The sequence below is a fragment of the Chlorocebus sabaeus genome, chromosome 21 (genome assembly GCF_047675955.1).
Source record: "Chlorocebus sabaeus isolate Y175 chromosome 21, mChlSab1.0.hap1, whole genome shotgun sequence".
Lineage (NCBI taxonomy): Eukaryota > Metazoa > Chordata > Mammalia > Primates > Cercopithecidae > Chlorocebus > Chlorocebus sabaeus.
In genome coordinates, this window is record NC_132924.1 from 78,835,231 (window position 1) to 78,855,925 (window position 20,695).

Below are 20,695 nucleotides of genomic sequence, written 5' to 3' on the forward strand. Positions count from 1 at the left end.
GGGGCAAAAGCACCAGCATCACCAAGAATCACATCAAAAATAGACCTGGGCTGGGTGCAGTGGCTCACGTCTGTAATCCCAGAACTTTGGGAGGCCAAGGCAGGTGGGTCACGAGGTCAGGAGTTCAAGACCAGCCTGACCAACATGGTGACATCCTGTCTCTACTAAAAATACAAAAATTAGCTGGGTGTGGTGGCGGGCACCTGTAATCCCAGCTAATCAGGAGGCTGAGGCAGCAGAATTGCTTGAACCCCGGAGGCGGAGGTTGCAGTGAGCTGAGATCGTGCCACTGCACTCCAGCCTGGGAGACAGAGCAAGCCTCCATCTCAAAAAATAAATAAATAAATAAAAATAATAACAAGAATACAGACCTACTGAATTGCATCAGAATCTGCATTTTAACAAGATTTTTTGGAAGATGTATATGCATAGTAAAGTTTGAGAATCAAAGGAAGAGGGAACAGGTGTTTTATACAATAATAATTAAAAAAATAAAACAACAGGGAAGCAGGTGTCAAGCAGGGAGGAGGAGCCCCCTGATGTTCTCACTGAAAATTATGACAAACGACAAATCTGATTTATGAAAATAGGTCCTAGTAGTGGATCATAGGATTCTGAGTTCCCCTTTGTCCAATCCTACTTCAGAACACTTTCGGGAACTTGAGAGAGAGATTATGAGCTATGAATGAAGTATCACTTGAACTTGAGATGTGCCCCAAAGCATCTCAGGGTGTAAAACAGTGAATCAGCAAAAAGTTCATGCTTCATAAATTAATCAGGGTGCCTCTAATCACCTATGAATTAGTAGGCTGAGAAGCACTGCCAGTGTTTTGGGCCATGATTTCAATTCTTTATTGTAATTACCAGTTGACTATAAGTGGGTAAAGTAAGCAAAGATTGTTGTGTTATCTGAGAAGATAGAGATCTTGGATAACTTTAGTCTTTAAAAACTAAAGTTCTGTATGCATGTTAAAAACATAATGGCAATCATTAAACATATAGGTTTTAGAAATAAAGTCTATTGTGACCAAGAGAGCAGGGGGAAAAACGGGGACAGGGTAAGGAAAATTGTACTAATCTAATGGAAGGCAGAAAGGGAGAACAAAGAAGCAAATAAAAAGCAATGTAAACAGAAATATAAATTAGAAGTTAGAAATAAGTCCAAATATATAAAGTAATTACAATAATTGTAAATGGATAAAACTCACCTATTAAAAGACAATATCAGATTGGACTTTTTTTTTTTGAGACAGAGTCTCGCTCTGTTGTCCAGGCTGGAGTGCAGTGGCATGATCTCGGCTCACTGCAACTTCCGCCTCCTGGGTTCAAGCAATTCTCCTGCCTCAGCCTCCTGAGTAGCTGGGATTATAGGCACATGTCACCATGCCTGGCTTATTTTTGTATTTTTAGTAGAGACGGGGTTTTACCATGTTGGCCAGGCTGGTCTTGAACTCCTGATGTCAGGTGATCTGCCTGCCTCAGCCTCCCAAAGTGCTGGGATTATAGGCATCAGCCACTGCGCCTGGCCAGATTGGACTTTTTAAAAAGCCAGCTATATACTGCTTTACAAGAGAGACACCTAAAACAAAATGACACAGAAAAGTTGAAAATAAAAGATTAGAAAGAAACAAATGAGGCAAATATATATTGACCCAAAGAAAATTGAATAGCAATGTTAATCAGATAAAATAGAACCTAAGGCATTAATAGGCACAAAGACAACACTACTAAAAAGACGTCACAATTAAGCTTACATGTACCCAACAGGACAGCCTCAAAATTGTAAAGCAAAAGCTGTCAGAGTTACAGGAGAGACTGACACACTTAAAACTATCATAGGAGACTTAAAACTCTCAGAAATTACAGAGCAAGCAGACAAAAAATGTCAAGAATGAACAAGATTTAAACAAAATAAACAATATACGGAAGCCTGCACACAAAAGAGAGATTAAATAAATGTTCTAATCATACACAATCTAAATTACAAAACATACAATAAATGTATGGAACTCTGCACACAATAGAGATTATATACATTTTTCAATCACGTGAGACATTTACAAAAGTGGTTCACATGCTAGCTAGTCACAAAGGAAGTTATCATGAATTATAAAATGGATAATCTATAACATTCTCTGACCACCATAAATTAAACAAGTATCAAAAATTAAACAATAGTAAGGCCACGCCCTCACCACCCTTTACATCTGAAAACTAAAATCGCATTCCTAAATTACCATCTAGCAGTGGTGTGGTTTTTTTTCCTATGTGTGGCCTAGCTGCTATAGGACTAGTTAATTTACATGACAATTATCAGGGGTATCACAAGAAGCAGGAAACTCCCAGACCATTGAAGCTTCATTATTTTCTATTTTGAACTAAACTCTAAGCCAAAGGGAAAGTGAAGCACCTGACTCCCAGAAGACAAGAAGGGACATGTGTGGGTTAATTATGACCTAGTCATATGGTGCTAGAAGCTGCTCTTGGTACACTCCCCGGCCCATGCCCTGCACTGCCACGCTCTACCCATCTCTTTCTGCTCGCCAGTGCTGGGTGGATGACAAGACTGTCCTTGAAGTGTCCCTGGGACCTGGGAAAAGATGCTAATTAATGGATGTGGCACCTCACAATTAATGGCATCCTGGAATCGAGAAAACACCATAGTTAACTGTTTGTAGGGGACCTTCTGTCTGCTCTTTCACTTCTGAAAAAGCAGTGGGAAAGGCTAAACAGGAGACACAAGGGGAAGATACAGGCCCAGGTATCTCAGGAAAAATGAGCACTTCGCCCTAAAAATCCCCCCAACCAAAATCAAAACCAGATGGATGGTTCCTCCCCAGGATGTGCTACCAGCCCAATATAACTCCAGTGCCGGCTGAATAATGAAATAAATATGAAAAAGAAACCCCCTAACGACTTTAAAAGGATGGAACGCAGGATCGTAGTAACATTGATCAATAGTCGTATAGACAAGCGAGGGTCGGGAAGAAGTGGTTAAAAAGAGATAAACGAGAGGACCACAGTTCTTCAGCCTCCATATGGGGCACTGGGGAGGGCAAAAAGCCCAGTGGTTTCTTGGTCACAAATATTACAAGCCACAGAGGAGGGCAGCTCTGGGGTATACCCTCTTCCTCTGGCCACCCCACTTGTCTCCTAGGCTGGCTCTGCACTGCCACCATCACCAGTACCCACCTCGAAGAGCAGCTAAGGCAAAGGGTGGCCGTAAGGGCTAGAAGTTCCTCACCACCAATCCCTAGGGACCCATGGGTTTGTTGTAAGAATATGACAAAGGCAGCTCAGCCCAGAAAGTGGGAGGAAAATTTTCAAAGGGACACCCTCTAGCCCCTGCCTTCTTAAATGCTCTGGGAGACTTGATTCATGTTTTCGGAGCTAGTGTCACTATCAGGATGATGCCCAGAGCTGATAAATGCAGGTCATAGGATTAGGGGGTCAGTCAGAGCCAGCAACCTTTTTTTATTTGTTTGTTTGTTTTTGAGACGGAGTCTTACTCTGTGGCCCAGGCTGGAGTGCAGTGGTACGATATCGGCTTACTGCAAGCTCCGCCTCCCAGGTTCATGCCATTCTCCTGCCTCAGCCTCCCAAGTAGATGGGACTACAGAAGGCTGCCACCACGCCTGGCTATTTTTTATTTTTATTTTTTGTCTTTTTACTAGAGACAAGGTTTCACTGTGTTAGCCGGGATGGTCTCGATCTCCTGACCTTGTGATCCGCCCACCTCAGCCTCCCAAAGTGCTGGGATTACAGGCTTTTTAAAATTTTTATTTTATTTTGAGACAGAGTCTCCCTCAGTCGCCCAGGCTGGAGGGCAGTGGCACGATCTTGGCTCACTGAAATATCTGCCTCCCAGGTTCATGCGATTCTACTGCCTCAGCCTCCCTAGTAGCTGAGATTACAGGTGTGCACCACCACACCTGGCTAAGTTTTTGTATTTTTAGTAGAGAGGGGGTTTTGCCATGTTGGCCAGGCTGGTCTCCAACTCCTGAGTTCAAGTAATCCACAAGCCTCAGCCTCCCAAAGTGCTAGGATTATAGTGTGAGCCACCACGCCTGGCCCCACAGCCTTCTTATTAATGAGTATATGGTAGTGCTCTTTGGTTATGAGGGTTGCCTCATTTAAGAAGGTGCTTGTTTAAGATTACGTGTGGGGTAGAGGCAGCTACTTATAAAGATGAGCAGAAAACCACAGCCATGATGTAAACTAAGCCATTGTTACCTTAGGAAAATGCACCCCTAGAGAAGGCTTTGGAATTTGAGAAAATAATTCAGGGGGAGAAAAGCAAAGTATCTATGATGCTAATAAACAAACAAATAACAGAAACCAAATCTTAGAAATCCGTAGTTCCAGCATGGTAAAACAAAGACAATGGCTGCTTTCTCTGGAAAAAAAAAGACTATTTTTTTCCAGATGAAGTGGGATTCATCATAGTGAAATGGTTTACTGACTCTTTCATCCTTTATGCCCCCCAATTTATGTTTTCCCCTGGACCTATCTATTTCCTATGAGTCTCCTATGCAGCATTCCCACATTTGCACTCTGTTTTCAGAAGCGCCTGGCCCTGCAAAGGAACAAGGGAAAGGTCCTACCCAAACCATCAACAGTATTCCCCAATTCCAGGATGTCATTAATTGTGAGATGCAACATCAGTTTAATAGCACCTTTTTCTGGGGGGAGGGGGGCAAACAAACAAACAAAACAGAAAGAAAGCCTAGCATAGTAGCTCTATACATCATGGGAAGAAGCACTTCGGGTTTAGAAAAGACATAGCTTGGAAGTATCTTTAGAGATTTGCAGCATCTAGGGGCAAACCTGCACACAGGTTTCTAGCATGTGACACTCCAGGAAGGAGTCAGTAACTCTCTGTGACCCCAGATGAAGACATAAGAATCAGCTCCCTGAGAATATTCCGAGGGCCTCCCTAAAGAAAATTGACAGTAGAATACTGCAGCTTACATGGGATTGGGTTCTAGTGTCAGGGTGGGAGACGAAAATCCTGTATGACCAAAACTCCTCTTGAAAGAGTACAGTACACATAGTATGTGGGACAGTGGGCCCTTCCTATGGCCAGTTTCTCCTCCAGGGTTGGGAAACACCTTTGTTTCTTTGCTCAGACACCAGATGAAAGGGTGAGCTAGTGTCTAGGGCCATGTTCTTAGGAAAAACATGCATTTTTGATGTTCTTGTGGCCCACTGCATGTGGCTGAATTTGGATGCGGGTGATGTGTCTCCAATGTGAAATAGATGCATTTTTGTTTTTGACTTCAAGACCCCTTGGCACTTTAATGTGCTAATAGCTGCTATGAGGCTCTGGGAGGGGGAATCTGGCACAGTTTCCCAAGGGTATGCATCCACCCAAACCCTTGTTCTTCGTATGGGCTTACTGTTCCAGAGAAAGCACTGTTTGGGAGATGCTTCTCTGCTTATGGCTCATGATAGGGAGAATTCCGAGGTGACCTTTTGAATCAACACTGCTAACATTCCTTACTCAGATTTAAATAAAGCAATGACTGTTATCCGAATTCTCCTCAGTGGATACAGCTCTGAGGAATGGAATGGAGCAGCCTGCATGGCGAGGACACGCCAGTGATGACTCAGAAGCCAGGGGTCACGTTACAGTGAGAGCCCTCCAGCAATCAGCTGTGGTCAGGGATCAAAGCCACGGACTCCCCACTGCTCACAGAGCAAGGATGTTTCCCTGCATCAGCCTTTCCAACTGCATCTCAACAGAGTTGGTCATTCTCTTTCAAGCAGCCATGTCTTCTAAATGAATGTACTCCCTTACATGTGGAATTTGGCTTTTTCACAACTGGTGAGTCAATTTCCCTTCCTTGCTGGCTTCCTTCCTTCTTTCTTCCAAGATTCTTTTTTTTTTTTTTTTTTTAAAAAAAAACAAAAACAAAAAAACCCCAAGGAAACAAAAACAGTATATTGGGCATTAACTTTTGAGATCCAGCACTCCTTGTGTGGACTCAGGTAATTGAATGGTGAGCCTGGCAGGGGTCCTGGCTCCTTGAGATGTGGGGGGGGAGGGGTGGATAAGTACATAAGCGTTTGCACCAGCCACCATATATGCTAATATTGGCAAAGCAGAAGGTGCCAAGAGCACTTGAATTTGGGATAGGAGGAGTGCTTCCTTCTGCCTGTTTATCCACCTGTTTATCCCAGGCACTTTTTTTTTTTTTTTTTTTTTTGAGACACAGTCTTGCTCTGTCACCTAGGCTGGAATGCAGTGGCACAATCTTGGCTCACTGTAATCTCCGCCTTCCAGATTCAGTGATTCTCGTGCCTCAGCCTCCTGAGTAGCTGGGATTATAGGCATGTGCCACCTTGCCTGGATAATTTTTGAATTTTTAGTAGAGATGGGGTTTCACCATGTTGGCCAGGCTGGTCTCGAACTCTTGACCTCAGGTGATCCACCCACCTCGGCCTATCCCAGACACTTCTGAATGTCTACTAGAAGCCAGGAAAAGTGCTCCCTGGTGGGGCTCAGGGGATGCCCAAGGCACAGTCCTAGCCCTCAGGAGCTCACTGTCTAGTGTTCACAGTCACTCTGCTGCACAGTAATCAGTGCTATAGGTCACAGAGATGCAGAGGGCAAAGGAGCCAGCTGACGATTGAGTTGGGTGTCAGCTGAGCTCAGCATACATGCCAATAAACCACTGAGGGTGCTACCAGCCTAAAAATGGTGGCTGTTGGTGAAGCAAAATGAAGTCATCTGTTCTTGGAAAAAAATCTCAAGACACAAATAAAATCACCTATTGTCAACTGGCTATTGTCAAGGTCAATAACCCTCAGGTCGCTAACTTAGCGACCTCTTCTCTTTCGTGTCTTACTCAACCTCTTGGCATTTGACATGATCTATGAAATGCTTTCTTCTCTTGGCTTCCGTGTAGTCATTCTCTGCTACTTTTTCTGCCAAGTCACTGGCCATTCTCCTTCAACCTAACTCTAAATAAGTGTTGACTCTTCCCTTTCCAATCTAATCCAATCCAATCTGTCAGCAAATTCTGTCAGCTACATTTCCAAAATAGATCTCGAGTTTATCCTTTTCTCTCCATCTCCACGGCTACCACAATGATCCGTTACCGCTAGCTATGCATTAGCCCCTTCCGGGTCTCCTGGGCTCCACTGCAGCCAGAGTGAGCTTCAGAAAACAGAAACCAGATTATGTCTTTCCCTCACTCAATACCCTCCAGTATCTTAGCACCACACCCAGAATAAAACCCAACATTCAGACTCTGTTCTACATAACTCTGGCATTCTGGTCCTTGTCTACTACTCTGAAGCCCTCAAACATGCCTTGTTTATTTTTACTCTTCTGTGTTCTCTGCTGGGACACTCTTGTGACAGCTCTTCACATGGCTTGATCATGTATTTATTTGTTATTTAACCCAGAACATAAGCCTCAAGAAAACCAGGCCCTTACCTGTCTTGTTCACCACTGTGTCTGCAGCATTAGAACAGTGCCTGGCATACAGCAGGTGCTCAATAAATATTTTTCAAATAAATAAATGAATTGAAACCATGTGACTCTGGAGAATGTAATCCAAGACACTCAGCCTTCAAGAAATAGGCTTTGATGAGATTATAACTAGAAGATTGTTTCAACTAAAAATGAATTCTGGCTGGATGTAGCGGCTCACACCTGTAGTCCCAGAACTTTGGGAGGCTGAGGCGAGAGGATCGCTTGAGCCCAGCAGTTTGAGACCATCCTGGGCAACACGGTGAAACCCCCATCTCTACAAAAAATAAAAAAAAAATTAGCCAGACATGGTGGCATATGCCTGTGGTCCCAGCTACTCAGGAGGCTAAGGTGGAGGATCACCTGAGCCTGGGAGGTTGAGGTTGCAGTGAGCAGTGATCGTGCCACTGTGCTCCAGCTTGAGGGACAGAGGAAGACCCTGTATGTGTATATATATATATATATACACACACACATATATATATATGAACTAAATAATCCTAAAGTTATGAAGATCCTATTAATTTATTCCTAAATTTGAGCTGAACCATTATATCTGCTGTGTGCTTATTTGCAACATTTCTACTCGATTCACAGAAACATGAAAAAAGAGAATTTCATTGAATACGGAGGAATTTATCTACTCTTTGTGAGTCTCATGGATCTGCTCATTTGTTGGGGATAAACAAGAAACTACAGGTAGAACTTTTAGGAGAACATATGTGGTACCCACTCCATCTCTTCTACAAGCTTCCTCCTTCTTGCTTTCAAGTATTTAAAAGTCTATTTCAAATGCTGTGGTTAAGGCTCTAAATGTATTCCCTATTACCAATTTATTCCTCCTTCTTCCTTCCCTCAAAATTGGTTCAAGTTCTCTGTCTATGCCAATAAGCAGAGAAGATCAGTATTGTAGATTAAAATGAGAAAGAGCAATGAAGCTCACCTGCCCCAAGCACCTGTTATTTACTTTTTAGCATCCTACAGGGGATGAAAATGACTTTTCTTCATCCAAGTTTAGTTATGGCATTGCAGCGAGTTTGAGACACAAAACATACAACCGATGTAGTAGTTAAGGCACTCTGGAGTCAGACACTGGAATTCTGGTTCTGCCACTTACATCAGCCTGACCTTCAACAAATTTCTTAAGTCCTCCAGGTCTCCCTTTCCTTGAGTGTGAGATAAAGATAATACAACCAGATATCCCTTAGGGTATGGCATGATTAAATAACACATTAAAATGTTTAGCACATAGTCAGTGCTCAGTAAGTGTTTTAGCTTTATTGCTGTTATTTTTATCCTGCATTAGTGGAGTGAAAAGTGGGACCAGGTCAACCTGCTATGTTCTGGACCCAGCATTAACTTTAATTTGAGCAGTAGCAAGTTCAAAATATAAAAACTCGAAGTGAAGCAAAACATAGTCCTACTTAAGTTGTAGATTCTCTCAGTTGTAATGCTTGATTTATGGGATAACCCTTCATTAATCAGTCATTCTGTCATTTCTTTCCTTTGAGATTTTCTTAGGGTCCATCATAAGGATTTCCTTAGCATCTGTAATGTAACTGCACTTTACTAGGGATGGTGGAAAAATGAAATAAGCAAAAACAATAGCAGACATTGTTTCTGATCATAAGGAACTCAAAAGATTATATAAATACCAGGAATTAATTTTGGATTTGGGGAAGATTGATCAAATTAAAGATAAAAAAATTCTACTAATGAAATAAAGTTTGCACAGATTCACGTGCTCTTGCCAAGTCTTATTAATTAATGCTATCAAACTTGACAAAGAATATGTTCAATGAGAATAATTTCCCTTAATTATTTTATACTTCTGATGTAAAAAAAAATCTAGTCATATAAAAGATAACTAACAATAACAACAATTTAATGTCAGCAAACAAATCTAACTTAATTGACAAAAAGAAGGTGTTGCTTGCCATTGCCAAACCCCGCACAATGGCAAGCAACACCTTCAGAAAGGAAGTCTTGGTGGAATAATTAGCAGGTGATGATGCCCCTGACATTCTGGAAAGCCCTGGGGGCACTCACATCAGGAAGGACTAACTCTCTAGGGCTCAGAGGCACACATGATTTGTCTCTTCCTCAACCAGAGGTCACCTGGAGATAGACAAAATAAAAAGAACAATTGCAGGGAAGCTTGGATCCTCATTAATTAGGCTCCCATGTGTAGCACTGCTGAGACATGCTGTTCTCAGTATCCAACCAGCATCAGCATCTGGATGTACACAGAAGGATGGGGTGCCAGCCAGGACATGCCATGCCTCGCTCCAGGGGTGAGTTTCCGCCACTCATTTATTTTTCTGCTCAGCCACTCTGCTTTAGCTCACAGTTCATTAAATTCTACTGCATCACCATCAACATGAAAAACAGCTACTTGAAGGGCATTCAAAAATATAATCAAAAAAGGGAGTAAAAAGCCCTCTCTGAGAAGGAGGAAAAAAAAAATCTAATCCTCTCTTGTCTATTGAATGATATCCAGGTTCTCTGGTTCTAAACTTTTTTTTTTTTTTAAGTAGCAGTGACATCCAAGGATTATCTCTGTCTGATGGGCGGGGTGTGGAGCCGTATGGTTTTCTGCTGAGAGGACTAGTGCCAAGTGTGGCTGACAAATTCTGTGGGATCTGTGTACATGAAGGTGTTATTTCTTTTGCCTTTTTTTTTAAAAAAAACATTATTTTGAAATGGAAAGGACTGCAACTTTATGGACTGCTGTAAGATAGCTTGTTTTACACTTTGCATGTACGTGTGATAGGCAAATAATTCCAACGGCTAGCTCTGTGTAAGCTGAAGGAGTCAACTTTCTACATGTGGATGTGATTCCACAGAAGTCATTTCTGGGCATAAATATATATTTCACTTGGATAAAAAACTTAAATACAGAAAAGCATGAAATACAGTATAACAAATGGGGGCATGTTATATTTTATGGCAGTAGTTCCCAACTGGGGGCGATTTTGCACCCTAGGGGATATTGGCAATGTCCCAAGATGGTTTTGGTTGTCAAGATTAGGAGTGGGGTGGGGACTGCTATTGCTATTCAGTAGGTAGAGGTCAGAGAAGCCACTCAACATCCTATAGTAAGACACAGGATGAGCCCCACAGCAAAGAATTATTCAGCCCAAAATGTCCATAGTGCCCCTGCTGAGAAACCCTGCTTTATTGTAGGTAGTTACGTTATATTAGTTATCTAATATAGTTATGTTACTATATTAGAAGATAAGGACCCCCCCAAAAATCCTACTTCTTTCATTTAGGCAAATTAGACAACTCACCATAAATTACAAACTCCCAATTACAAAACTAAAACCTGGGTCTACCTATTATTATTTTCTTTAATTACAATAGTCCAAATTGACTGAAAATACACAATTACTAAAAAGTAATAAACAATTTTTTTCCAGTATAGGCACCTTGCACCTCCCTGTTTTCATCTTACATACATGCCTGTGTACACACACACACAGAGCATCCCCTGCCCTGTCCCTGGATTCTCTCTGGGCTGAGGTAAGGACCTACCACAGCTCTGACAAGAGGAAGAGCCACAAACATCTTCCTTTCCATAGTAATCACAAGTGGAAACACTGGACAAGATTTCATTACAAATCTCTGTAGCTTATCCCTCAGTTAATAGTTGTGAAACTCTTTTTTTTAAAGTAAACTTTGTTGTACAACTGTGCTTTCCACATAAAAGTTCCTTTAATCAACATGAAACTTTATGAGATAAACTATTATTTCCATTTTAATACAGAAATGGAAACACAGATGCAAAGTAACCTGCCCGGGGCACACGGGGAATAAGTTGTAGAGCTGGAATTTTTTTATTTTTACTTTTTGAGATAGGGAGGGTCTTGCTCCATTGTCCAGGTTGAAGTGCAGTGGCACAATCTCAGCTCACTGCAACCTCTATCTCCCAGGCTCAAGCAATCCTCCCACCTCAGCCTCCCAAGTAGCTAGAGCACAACACTACGCCTGGCTAATATTTTTGTATTTTGGGTAAAGACGGAGTTTCGCCATGTTGCCTAGCCTGGTCTTGAATCCCCGAATTCAGGGTGATCTGCCCATCTTGGCCTCCCAAAGCGCTGGGATTACAGATGTGAGCCACTGCGCCTGGCCTAGAGCTGGAATTTTAATCTAACAGATGGATCCTAGAGAGGTTACGCTCAACCACTACGCTCACACGCCATGTCAATGCATCAAGCCACAAATTGGGATGGACAGCTACAAAGGACAGAGATGCCTGCAGAGTGGAACTGGGACTCCCAAGGTAAGGCTTCATGTTTCTGTTTCCCCCTTTCTACAGCTATTCCTAAATAACATTATCCATTCACCCAAGGGACTTTAGAAACAAACTCATCTCTCGAAATCCTAGATCTCCTGGGTAGAAGTTTAAAAAGTGTCTAAAAGGCTGTTGGTACAGATTTAGGAAACAGACCCGAGGAAGTCATCCCTAATGGAGTGACACAGAATGTGGTTCCCAGAGCACTCTACATCCATGCCAAGCAAAAGGTCTCCCCAGAAGTAGCTGCACCTGCTTTCTAAATCAGGGATGCCAGCATGGGGCACACGATCAGGAGCAGAAGGATTGTGGCCAGCCCTGGGTGGGGGGCTCCATGTTACCCCTGTAGGACACTATGGCACAGGCTGGATGGACCTTGGCAGGGAACCCAGAGAGGTACTGGAGCTTCACAGCATTTCTAAAAGAGCTGCCATAGGGGCCTAATGTGAATGTAAACCAATATTTGCCAAGCCAAGCCCTCAGGACTCCTAGCAAATGTAATCATATTCAGGCCGGCATTTCTTGCCTTCAAGAGTGTGGGAAGCAAAAGATGAATCACAGGCGAAAGTCTGTGGGCTGACCTCAGCGTGCACGTCCTCTGAGACAGGGCAAGAAACGAAGGCAGGAAGCACTTGACTGAATTGGTTTTCCCATTTTTCATAAGAAACATTCAACTTAATAAAAAATAGCCACAATTTATTGACAATCCTTTCTTTATTCCCTTACCATGTGCCAGAAAATGATACAACCTTTTTTTGTGTTCTTCACAGGAACTCTGTAAAGCAGGAATTGCCATCCTTATTTTATAGAAGAAAAGAAGGCTCCGAAAGTCATATAATTAGCTCAAGGTCAAATAGCTCGTAAATGTTAGGATTCTAACCTGCCTCTGTTTGACGCCAGAATTCATGACTTTTCCACTACGACTTTCTGTTTTTCACACTGGTACTGTGATATTATGATATAATAACAAATATGTATTTGGTCTTTATCCCCAGTTCCCGGCACAGAGCTCCTAAAACCCTTGTAATTTCCTGAGTGACAGGGGTGATAGGAATATCTTTCATTATATTTGGTCTTAGTCCTCAGTTTCCTGACACAAGAGCTTCTCAGACCCTTGGGATCTCTGGAGTGTCTTTTTATGCTAATGAGATGACTGGTGGCTGGGGTACATAGGCAGTTTCAGCCTGGGGGCTGGTCACCAGAAAGACCAATTGGAGACTGAGTCAATCATCAATGGCCAATGATTTAATCAACCATGCATGGAACCTCCAAAAACCCTAAAGGATGGGGTTGAAAGAGATTCCAGATTGCTACACACATCCACATGCTGGGAGGGTGGTGAACCCCAGCTCCACACAGAGACAGACGCTCCTGCACTTAGGACTCTTCCAGACCTCACCCTATTATCTCTGACTGTTCACTTATATCCTTTATAATAGAAATAAACCAGTAAACATTAGTAAAGTGTTTCCTTGAGTTCTGTGAGTTGTTATAGCCAATTATTGAACCTGAGAAGGGGTGTGGAGACACCTAATTTATAGCCAAGTCAGACAGAAATGTGGGTAACCTGGGGACCTATTACTTGTGATTGGCATCTGAAGTGGGGGTACAGTTTTGTGGGACTGAGCCTTTAATCTGTGGGGTCTGTGCTAACTCTGGGTAGTGATTTTTGGTTCGCATTTTTTTGAGACAGGGTCTCACTCTGTTACCCAGGGTAGAGTGCAGTGGCACCATCACAGCTCACCGCAATCTCAACCTCCTGGGTTCAAGTGATTCTCCTACCTCGGCATCCTGAGTAGATGGGACAGCAGGCACATGCCAACACGCCCGGCTAATTTTTAAAATTTTTTGTAGAGATGGGGTTTCACCATGTTCCCCAGAATGGTCTTGAACTCTTGGGCTCAAGCAACCATCCCCCCTTGGCCTCCCAAAATGTTGGGATTACAGGCATAAGCCACTGCGCCCGGCCCCAGCTACAGGTAGTTATTGTTGGAACTGAATTAAATCGTAGGACACTGAATTGGTACCTGCAGAGAATCCCCTTGGTATGGAAAACTCACAATTTGGTATCAGAAGTGTTGAGTAAGAAAGAGTTTTCCTTTAACCACAAATTTCTGAAGTCTCTATAACTGACTGGCTAAACACACAACACACACACTTTTTTCAATTTAAGTTAAATGACTAGTATACCAAGATCTTGAGCACTGCCATGCACCCATCATGAGTCCACTTTCTGAACACTGAGAGCACAGAACTGAAAAGGTATATCCTTGCTTGGGAAAGAATCCTAGAATCTGAATCAGGCCACAGATGACGGCATGGGAGAAGCAGGAGGTGGCACAGATGACAGCATGGCAGGAGGCGAAGTGTCACAGAAGAACAGAGTTTTGTGGATGTTCAGCAGGAAGAATTGCATCCAGCTGGGGGCGATGGGGAAAGACATCATGCAGAGAAGGGAGGAGAAAATGAACCTTAAGCCTCACATCAGTCACATCATCCCAACAACTCCCTGAGGCAGGCAGGGTACCCATTTTACAGATGAAGAAATGGAGGTGAAGAGGGATGAGGTAACCTGCCCAAAGTCGCACAGTTAGTGAGGGAGTCTTGAATTGCTTTGTCTCATTCCAAAGCCCATGTTCTCTCCTCTACATCAACAAAGTTCAAATAATGTTCTGTGGAGCCCTGGCAGGTGGCAGGTGAAAAAAGTCAGGAGAAGGCTGCATCCATGGGGCTTAGACCCCTGCCCTAACTTCAACCTCAACAGTTCTGCTTCCATATATATTTATAGATTGGGGTTCTATATAAGATTTCATTTGAAAGAAAGTTCTACAGTTAAACCACAGGGTGTTGGCCTGTGCCCCAAATGAGGCCAACACCCACCTAGCTTCCAGACCTCGGGCAAAGCACTGACCTCCTAAGCCTTAGCTTCCTCAATTACAAAATGGGTATAATATTAACACCCACGTCACAGGGCTGTTGAAAGGATTACATGCTCAAAGAGATGGAGGCTGGGCGCGATGGCTCATGCCTATAATCCCAGCACTTTGGGAGGCCAAGGTAGGTGGATCACCTGAAGTCAGGAGTTCAAGACTAGCCTGGTCAACAAGGCGAAACCCTATCTTTACTAAAAATACAAAAATTAGCCAAGTGTGGTGGCGGGCACCTGTGGTCCGAGCTACTCGGGAGGCTGAGGCAGGAGAATTGCTTGAACTGGGGAGGCGGAGGTTGCAGTGAGCTGAGATTATACCACTGCACTCCAGTCTGGATGACAGTCTGACTCAAAAAAAAAAAAAAAAAAAAAAACAAACCCCAAAAAACAAAACAAAAGAAAACGAAAAACAGATATGGAAAGCACTTGGCACAGTGTCTGGCACTCAGCACAATGGCATTCTTATTAACTTGTGGAAAATAGCAAGGCCAGTCCTACAAGGAAAGAGAAAAAGAAAACAAGAAAGAAAAAAGAAAAAGAAAAAAGAAAAGACTAGACTGAATGTTGCTATGGACTGAATGTTTGTGTCCCCCACAAATTCCTATGTTGAAATCCTACCTGCAATGTGATGGTATGAGGAGGTGGGGCCTTTGGAGATAATTAGGTCATAAGGATGGAGCCCTCATTAATGGGATTAGTGCCCATATAAAAGAGACCTCAGAGAACTCTTGTTCTCTTTCCACCATGTGAGGACACGGTGAGAAGTTGGGAGTCTGCAACCTCGAGGACAGTCCTCACCAGAATCTGACCTTGTTGGCATCCTGACCTCAGACTTCTACCCTCCAGAACTGTGAAAAAAATACATATCTGCTGTGTATAAGCCACCCAGTCTATGATACTGTTATAGCAGCCTGAACTGACTTAGACAATCATGAAGCTATCGCAGGAATTTTTAGGGACACTAAAAAGTACTCCCCACAAAGAGTTGCAATGATTCTAACCTCTGCTTTGCACTCTCTCCTGGTCTTGATAAATGTAAGTTTGTCTTTGTACTAGGACACACACCTAGAGCTGAGGGAGGCCTCGGTGCCTCAGTTTGCTGAGTTGTGGTCATGTCTCCATTGTTTTTTGTCAGCTGGTTCAGCAAGAAGTTTAATGGAGACTAGGCTTTGAGAGATGAGATCAGTAACCCCAAACCCCCAAACTGATTTACTACATTGCTCAGAGCTCCCAAAACCACAGGCTGTCCCCTAAGCTGACTCTTGGCTCTTATGCCAAGAGCCCCAGGGTGGCAGGAGGCAGGTGTATCAGCTCTACCAAGCCTCAGAGCCTCCTCCCTTGGCAATCTGGGACCTTTCCCCTGGGCAGAATTCTGCAGGGGACACTGGGGTCCCATGTTTTGGGTCCCTTTCAGGATCCTTCCATCAAAGACTCCAGTGAATTAAGTTCTCAGTGAAGGTTTTTGTTTGTTTGCTTTTTTGTTTGTTTGTCTTGAGAAAGGGTCTTGCTCTGTTGCCCAGGATGGAGTACAGTGGCACGATTATAGCTCACAGCAACCTCGAACTGCTGGGCTCAAGCAGTTCTACCCCTCTGCTTCTCCAGTAGCTGAGACTTACAGGTATGCCACCAAACCTGGCTAAATTTTTTTTTTTTTAGAGATGGGGTCTCACTATGCTTCCCAGGCTGGTCTCAAACTCTTGTCCCCAAGTGATCCTCCTGCCTTGGCCTCCCAAAGTGCTGGGATTATAAGCGTAAGCCACTGCACCCAGCCCCAGTGAAGGTTTTGAAGGCTTACAATAGAATGCAAGCCCCTATTCCATGCCTATAATAGCTGCACATCCTTGTGAACTGAGTGAATGAAAATCATATTCAGGATGATGTAGCCTCTGTGTTCTCACAAGACACACAGAAGCACTGGTCACGGAAGTTCTATGCCTGGTCACTGAACCACTGGCTGGGTGAGACCTTCTTGCCATGGCTCTTCTTTGGATTCTCCACCTGTCATCTCAGCTGGTGGCACTGCCACCAGGCTCTGACAGTTTCTCTTTGGAGAGGTTTAACCCTTTCTCTCTTCCAGGCAGTGGAGAGGGTCATTTGGTACAGAGCACTGAGCAAGAAGGTCGACTTGTGCCAGGCACACAACTTGCTCCTTTCCTGCTCAGTCTGCCAGAATGAACATGTCAGAGCTGGACGCACCCACAGAAGTCATCTTCCCATGGTAGGGACAAGGAAACCAAAGCCCTGAGACATCAAGCAAGTAGCCTGAGGACACAGTGCTGGCTGCAGGGAGGGGCAGAAGACTTGGCCTCTGACCAAAGCTCCTCATATAGCACTTTCTAGGGCCCTTTCTTTGCCTTGTGCTGGTTTGAAAGTCCTGGACTCACTCCCAGGGGTGCTCCTTAAGCCTGAATTCTACAGATTATAAACACAAACTATACCTACAATATATACACAGATACAGATTATATATATGTAGATATGTATATATCATATACCTACATATACACGTGTTTGCAGTTGATAATTAGTATAGAGAGAGACTGTTAAAGAGCTTGGATAAGCTCAACTTCCTTTTATTTTATTATAGAATAATGATAACTGAAGAGGTGGGGAAAAGTCAGAAATTCAGGGTGCAAGAAAGGGGAAATGTGTGTAATCTGCAAAAGCATATTCAATATTATACGTGCTTTGACTTTTTTTAGGCACAATAGAATGTACTTTGAAACCTTAATGGTAAGGAGCGCATTCAGATTTTATGTTCATCGAAAGGGAATACAGCTTAAATAAAAAGATTAGGAGATGCTGTGCTGGACTCACAGCATATTATAGCTTTGGAGATTGTCAGATCCAATTCCCTGCTACAGATAAGGAAACTTCCACCCAGAGAGGTTAAGTGACTTGTAGTCTAAGGCCAAATGGCTGTTTATTCATCCCTGAGGGGAGCAGCCACACGAACTTTATCTGTCCATGGCAGCTACATGGTTTGTTGATGACCAACTGAAGGAATTTATTACATCAAGGATATCAAGATACAGACAGAAAGCAGTTCCCAACCTCACCTGGGATTTTTTTTTTTTTTTTTTTTTTTTTTTTTAAACAAGGGGGATTCTTGAGAAAGGTGAATTGGAATGTAAGGTTTTACTGATGCACCATTTCCTTGGGGCAGCACCCCAATGGTCCACACACTGGGCTGCACTTGGCCCCAGCCCTCTTTTGTGTTAAGGCTGGGGAGACTCTCTCCTGGCCCTCTTTCAGGGGGAGAAAATGTCTGGCTGCAGGAGCGACTCCTTAAGCAGCTCTCCCCTCCCCCTGGTCACCTGCAGAGGCCATCGCCAGGCTGGGCAGATGGCTTCAGTCTAGTCCCATCGACCAAGACAAGTTGCAGGTTTTCTCTCATTTGTTCTGACAGGACTGAGCATTTCAGCAGAAGGACTACAGCTCCTAAAACAGCCTGCAAACAGAGGCAGCAGCCCAGGAAGACTTTAGCCACAGCCTCAGGCTAAGACAAGACACGGCCAGACCCTGTCGGGGAGCCCAGGGGAAGGCGACTGTCCCCAGGGCGGCAGCTGCAGATGTGACGGTGCAGGTGTCCACTTACCGCAGTGCGACTGGAAAACCTGTGGCTTGACGACCTGGTTACAGGCACTGCACACTACGAGATAGAAGTCGTCATGTGCTGGGTAATGGCCAAATAAGTGCATATCTGTGGGGGAAATGAAAACAGTGTTTTTTGAAAAAGCAATTAAGTCTCAGAAGGTGTACAGTTTCCTCTTGGAATTTCTTCAAGGACAGTTTTTCAAACACAACACGCAGAAAGGCAATAATCTTTACTAAAGGGAATTCGGTTTGTCATAAGGCAGCTCCCCGCCTCTCAGAGAAGCAATTGCGTCAGAGAATCCCTCCTCATTTCTCCCCTGGAAATGGACTGCGGCTGCTTCTGATTCAGTCTGTGGCGCTGAGGGGCTGCTCTGAGTCACATGCTATGGGAATCACCCTGTCCTGAGAGAACCCACATGTTAGCTGGGATTCACTGAGGCTCTATATATCTCAGGCTGGGAGGAACTCCTCCAAACCCATTCCTGCGTAAGCAGCGGTACTTCAGGGAAGTGAGAGGGTGTCTGGCTGGGGACAGAAGGAGAAGTCATTTGGCCTCGGCAGTGCCTGGGTTTCTCCATCACCTGAGGGACATACTAAGGCTGAAGGAGTCCGCTGAACAAGTGGCTCATTTGTTGCCATCATTACCCATTATTCATTCAATAAATATTTACTGAGCGCCTGAATGTGCCAGGCAATGTGCTAGGTGCTGGGGGAAACTGGGGAACAAGAATGAGTTCTCTGCTCTCCTGGAGCTTAAGGTAGCAGAAGAGAGAAGCATCAGGCAGACCACCACACGAGTCATCATTGCCTGCAGCTGTGTTAGGGGCTATGGAGGAGATGCAGGGGGTCCCCTGGGAGTGTGCGGCAGGTGGGCCCTAACCTAGTGTGAGGCAGTGGAGAATGCTTCCCTGAGGAGGGGGCAGGTCATCTGAGACTCCAGGATGAGTAGAAGTTAGGGAAGCAAAAGGCCAGGCAGGGGGAAGGCGGAAAGTTTGAAGATGAAGCCAAGGAAGGAGATTCTGTGCATGGAGGGAGCCTTGGGGCCTCTTGGCTGGAACAGAACAGGGGAAACAGCAGGGTGAGGCTGGCCAGGCCCAGAAGCCATGAACCTTCCATGCCCAGGTGAGGATTTTGACTCTGACTTTAAGAACAATGGGAAGTACTGGGGCTTTTTAAGCAAAGAAGTGAGGCGATCAGGTGCATACTGTCAAAAGATCAGTTATGTGGCAATACCTCCAAGCCAATGAACACATATGTACATGGATGTTCACAGCAGCATTACTCAGAATAGCCAAAAAGTGGATACAACCCAAACACCCACCACTTGACAAGTAGATAAACAAAATACCACAGAACATTATCTATCCAGTGAAAGCAGTAAGTACTGATCTGGGCTACAATGTGGATAAACCTAGAAAATATTAGGCTAAATGACAAGAGGCAGATACAAAAGGTCACATATTGAATGACCCCATTTATATGAAATGTCCAGAATAGGCGAATCTATAGAGACAAAAAGGAGGTAAGTGCTTGCCTTGGGTTGGGGGGCCTGGAGGAATTCGAGGGTGATTGCTAACAGGTATAGAGTTTCTTTTTGGGTCAATGAAAATGTTCTAAGATCGATAGTGATGACGGTCACACAACTCTGAGAACAGACTAAAACCCACTGAACTGTACACTTTAAATGGTGAACTGTAGGGTATGTGAATCGTATCTCATCTGGGTGTGGTGGCTTACACCTGTAATCCCAGCACTTTGGGAGGCAGGACAATCAAGACCAGTCTGGGAAACAAAGTGAGACCCCATCTCTATGAAAAATGTACAAAAATCAGCCGGGTGAGGTGGCTTGTGCCTGTAGTTCCAGCTACTCAGGGGGCTAAGGTAGGAGCGTTGCTTGAGTCCAAGAGATCAAGGCTGCAGTGAGCCATGATCACACCACTGCACTCCAGCCTGGGCAACAGAGTGAGACCCTGTCTCAAAAAGAAAAAGAAAAAAATTTATCTATCTATCTATCTATCTATCTATCTATCTATCTATCTGACAAAAAAAACAAACCAAAACAAAAAAAACAGTCCAGTTATAGGAAACCCGTGGTTACATCTTGTGCACCACCGGGTGGAGACAGGGCTCTGGCGGGCACCTCCGCCCTGACTCCTCTTAGCTGACTGGCTTTGAGAGGGCAGCCATGAATACTGGTGGGGGTGATGGAGGAATTAAACCTCCTCAGGTTGAGAACCCCCACAAGCCCTCATCTGCTAGATTCAGCCTGTGTCTTTAATGAAACCCCTCAAACAGGATGGTTCCCTCAACTGCGATCCTAGGCCAGAGGAGGGGAAGGTTCAAACCCAACAAACACCTAAGGGAGGCCCCAGGCTCTATGCTCCCTTCCCAG

General features: G+C 44.1%; 1 protein-coding gene across 7 annotated transcripts in view; it reads right to left on the reverse strand.

Annotated features, from left to right (window-relative positions):
- Positions 1 to 20,695, reverse strand: part of ATXN7L1 (ataxin 7 like 1) — a 278,155-nt gene that overhangs the window by 171,145 nt on the left and 86,315 nt on the right. For all 7 annotated transcript variants that reach the window (XM_007982511.3, XM_038004524.2, XM_073009235.1 and 4 more), the window contains one exon: positions 18,305 to 18,409. In XM_007982511.3, coding sequence (XP_007980702.1) covers positions 18,305 to 18,409 — 105 coding nt within the window. The remainder of the gene's footprint in view (positions 1 to 18,304; positions 18,410 to 20,695) is intronic.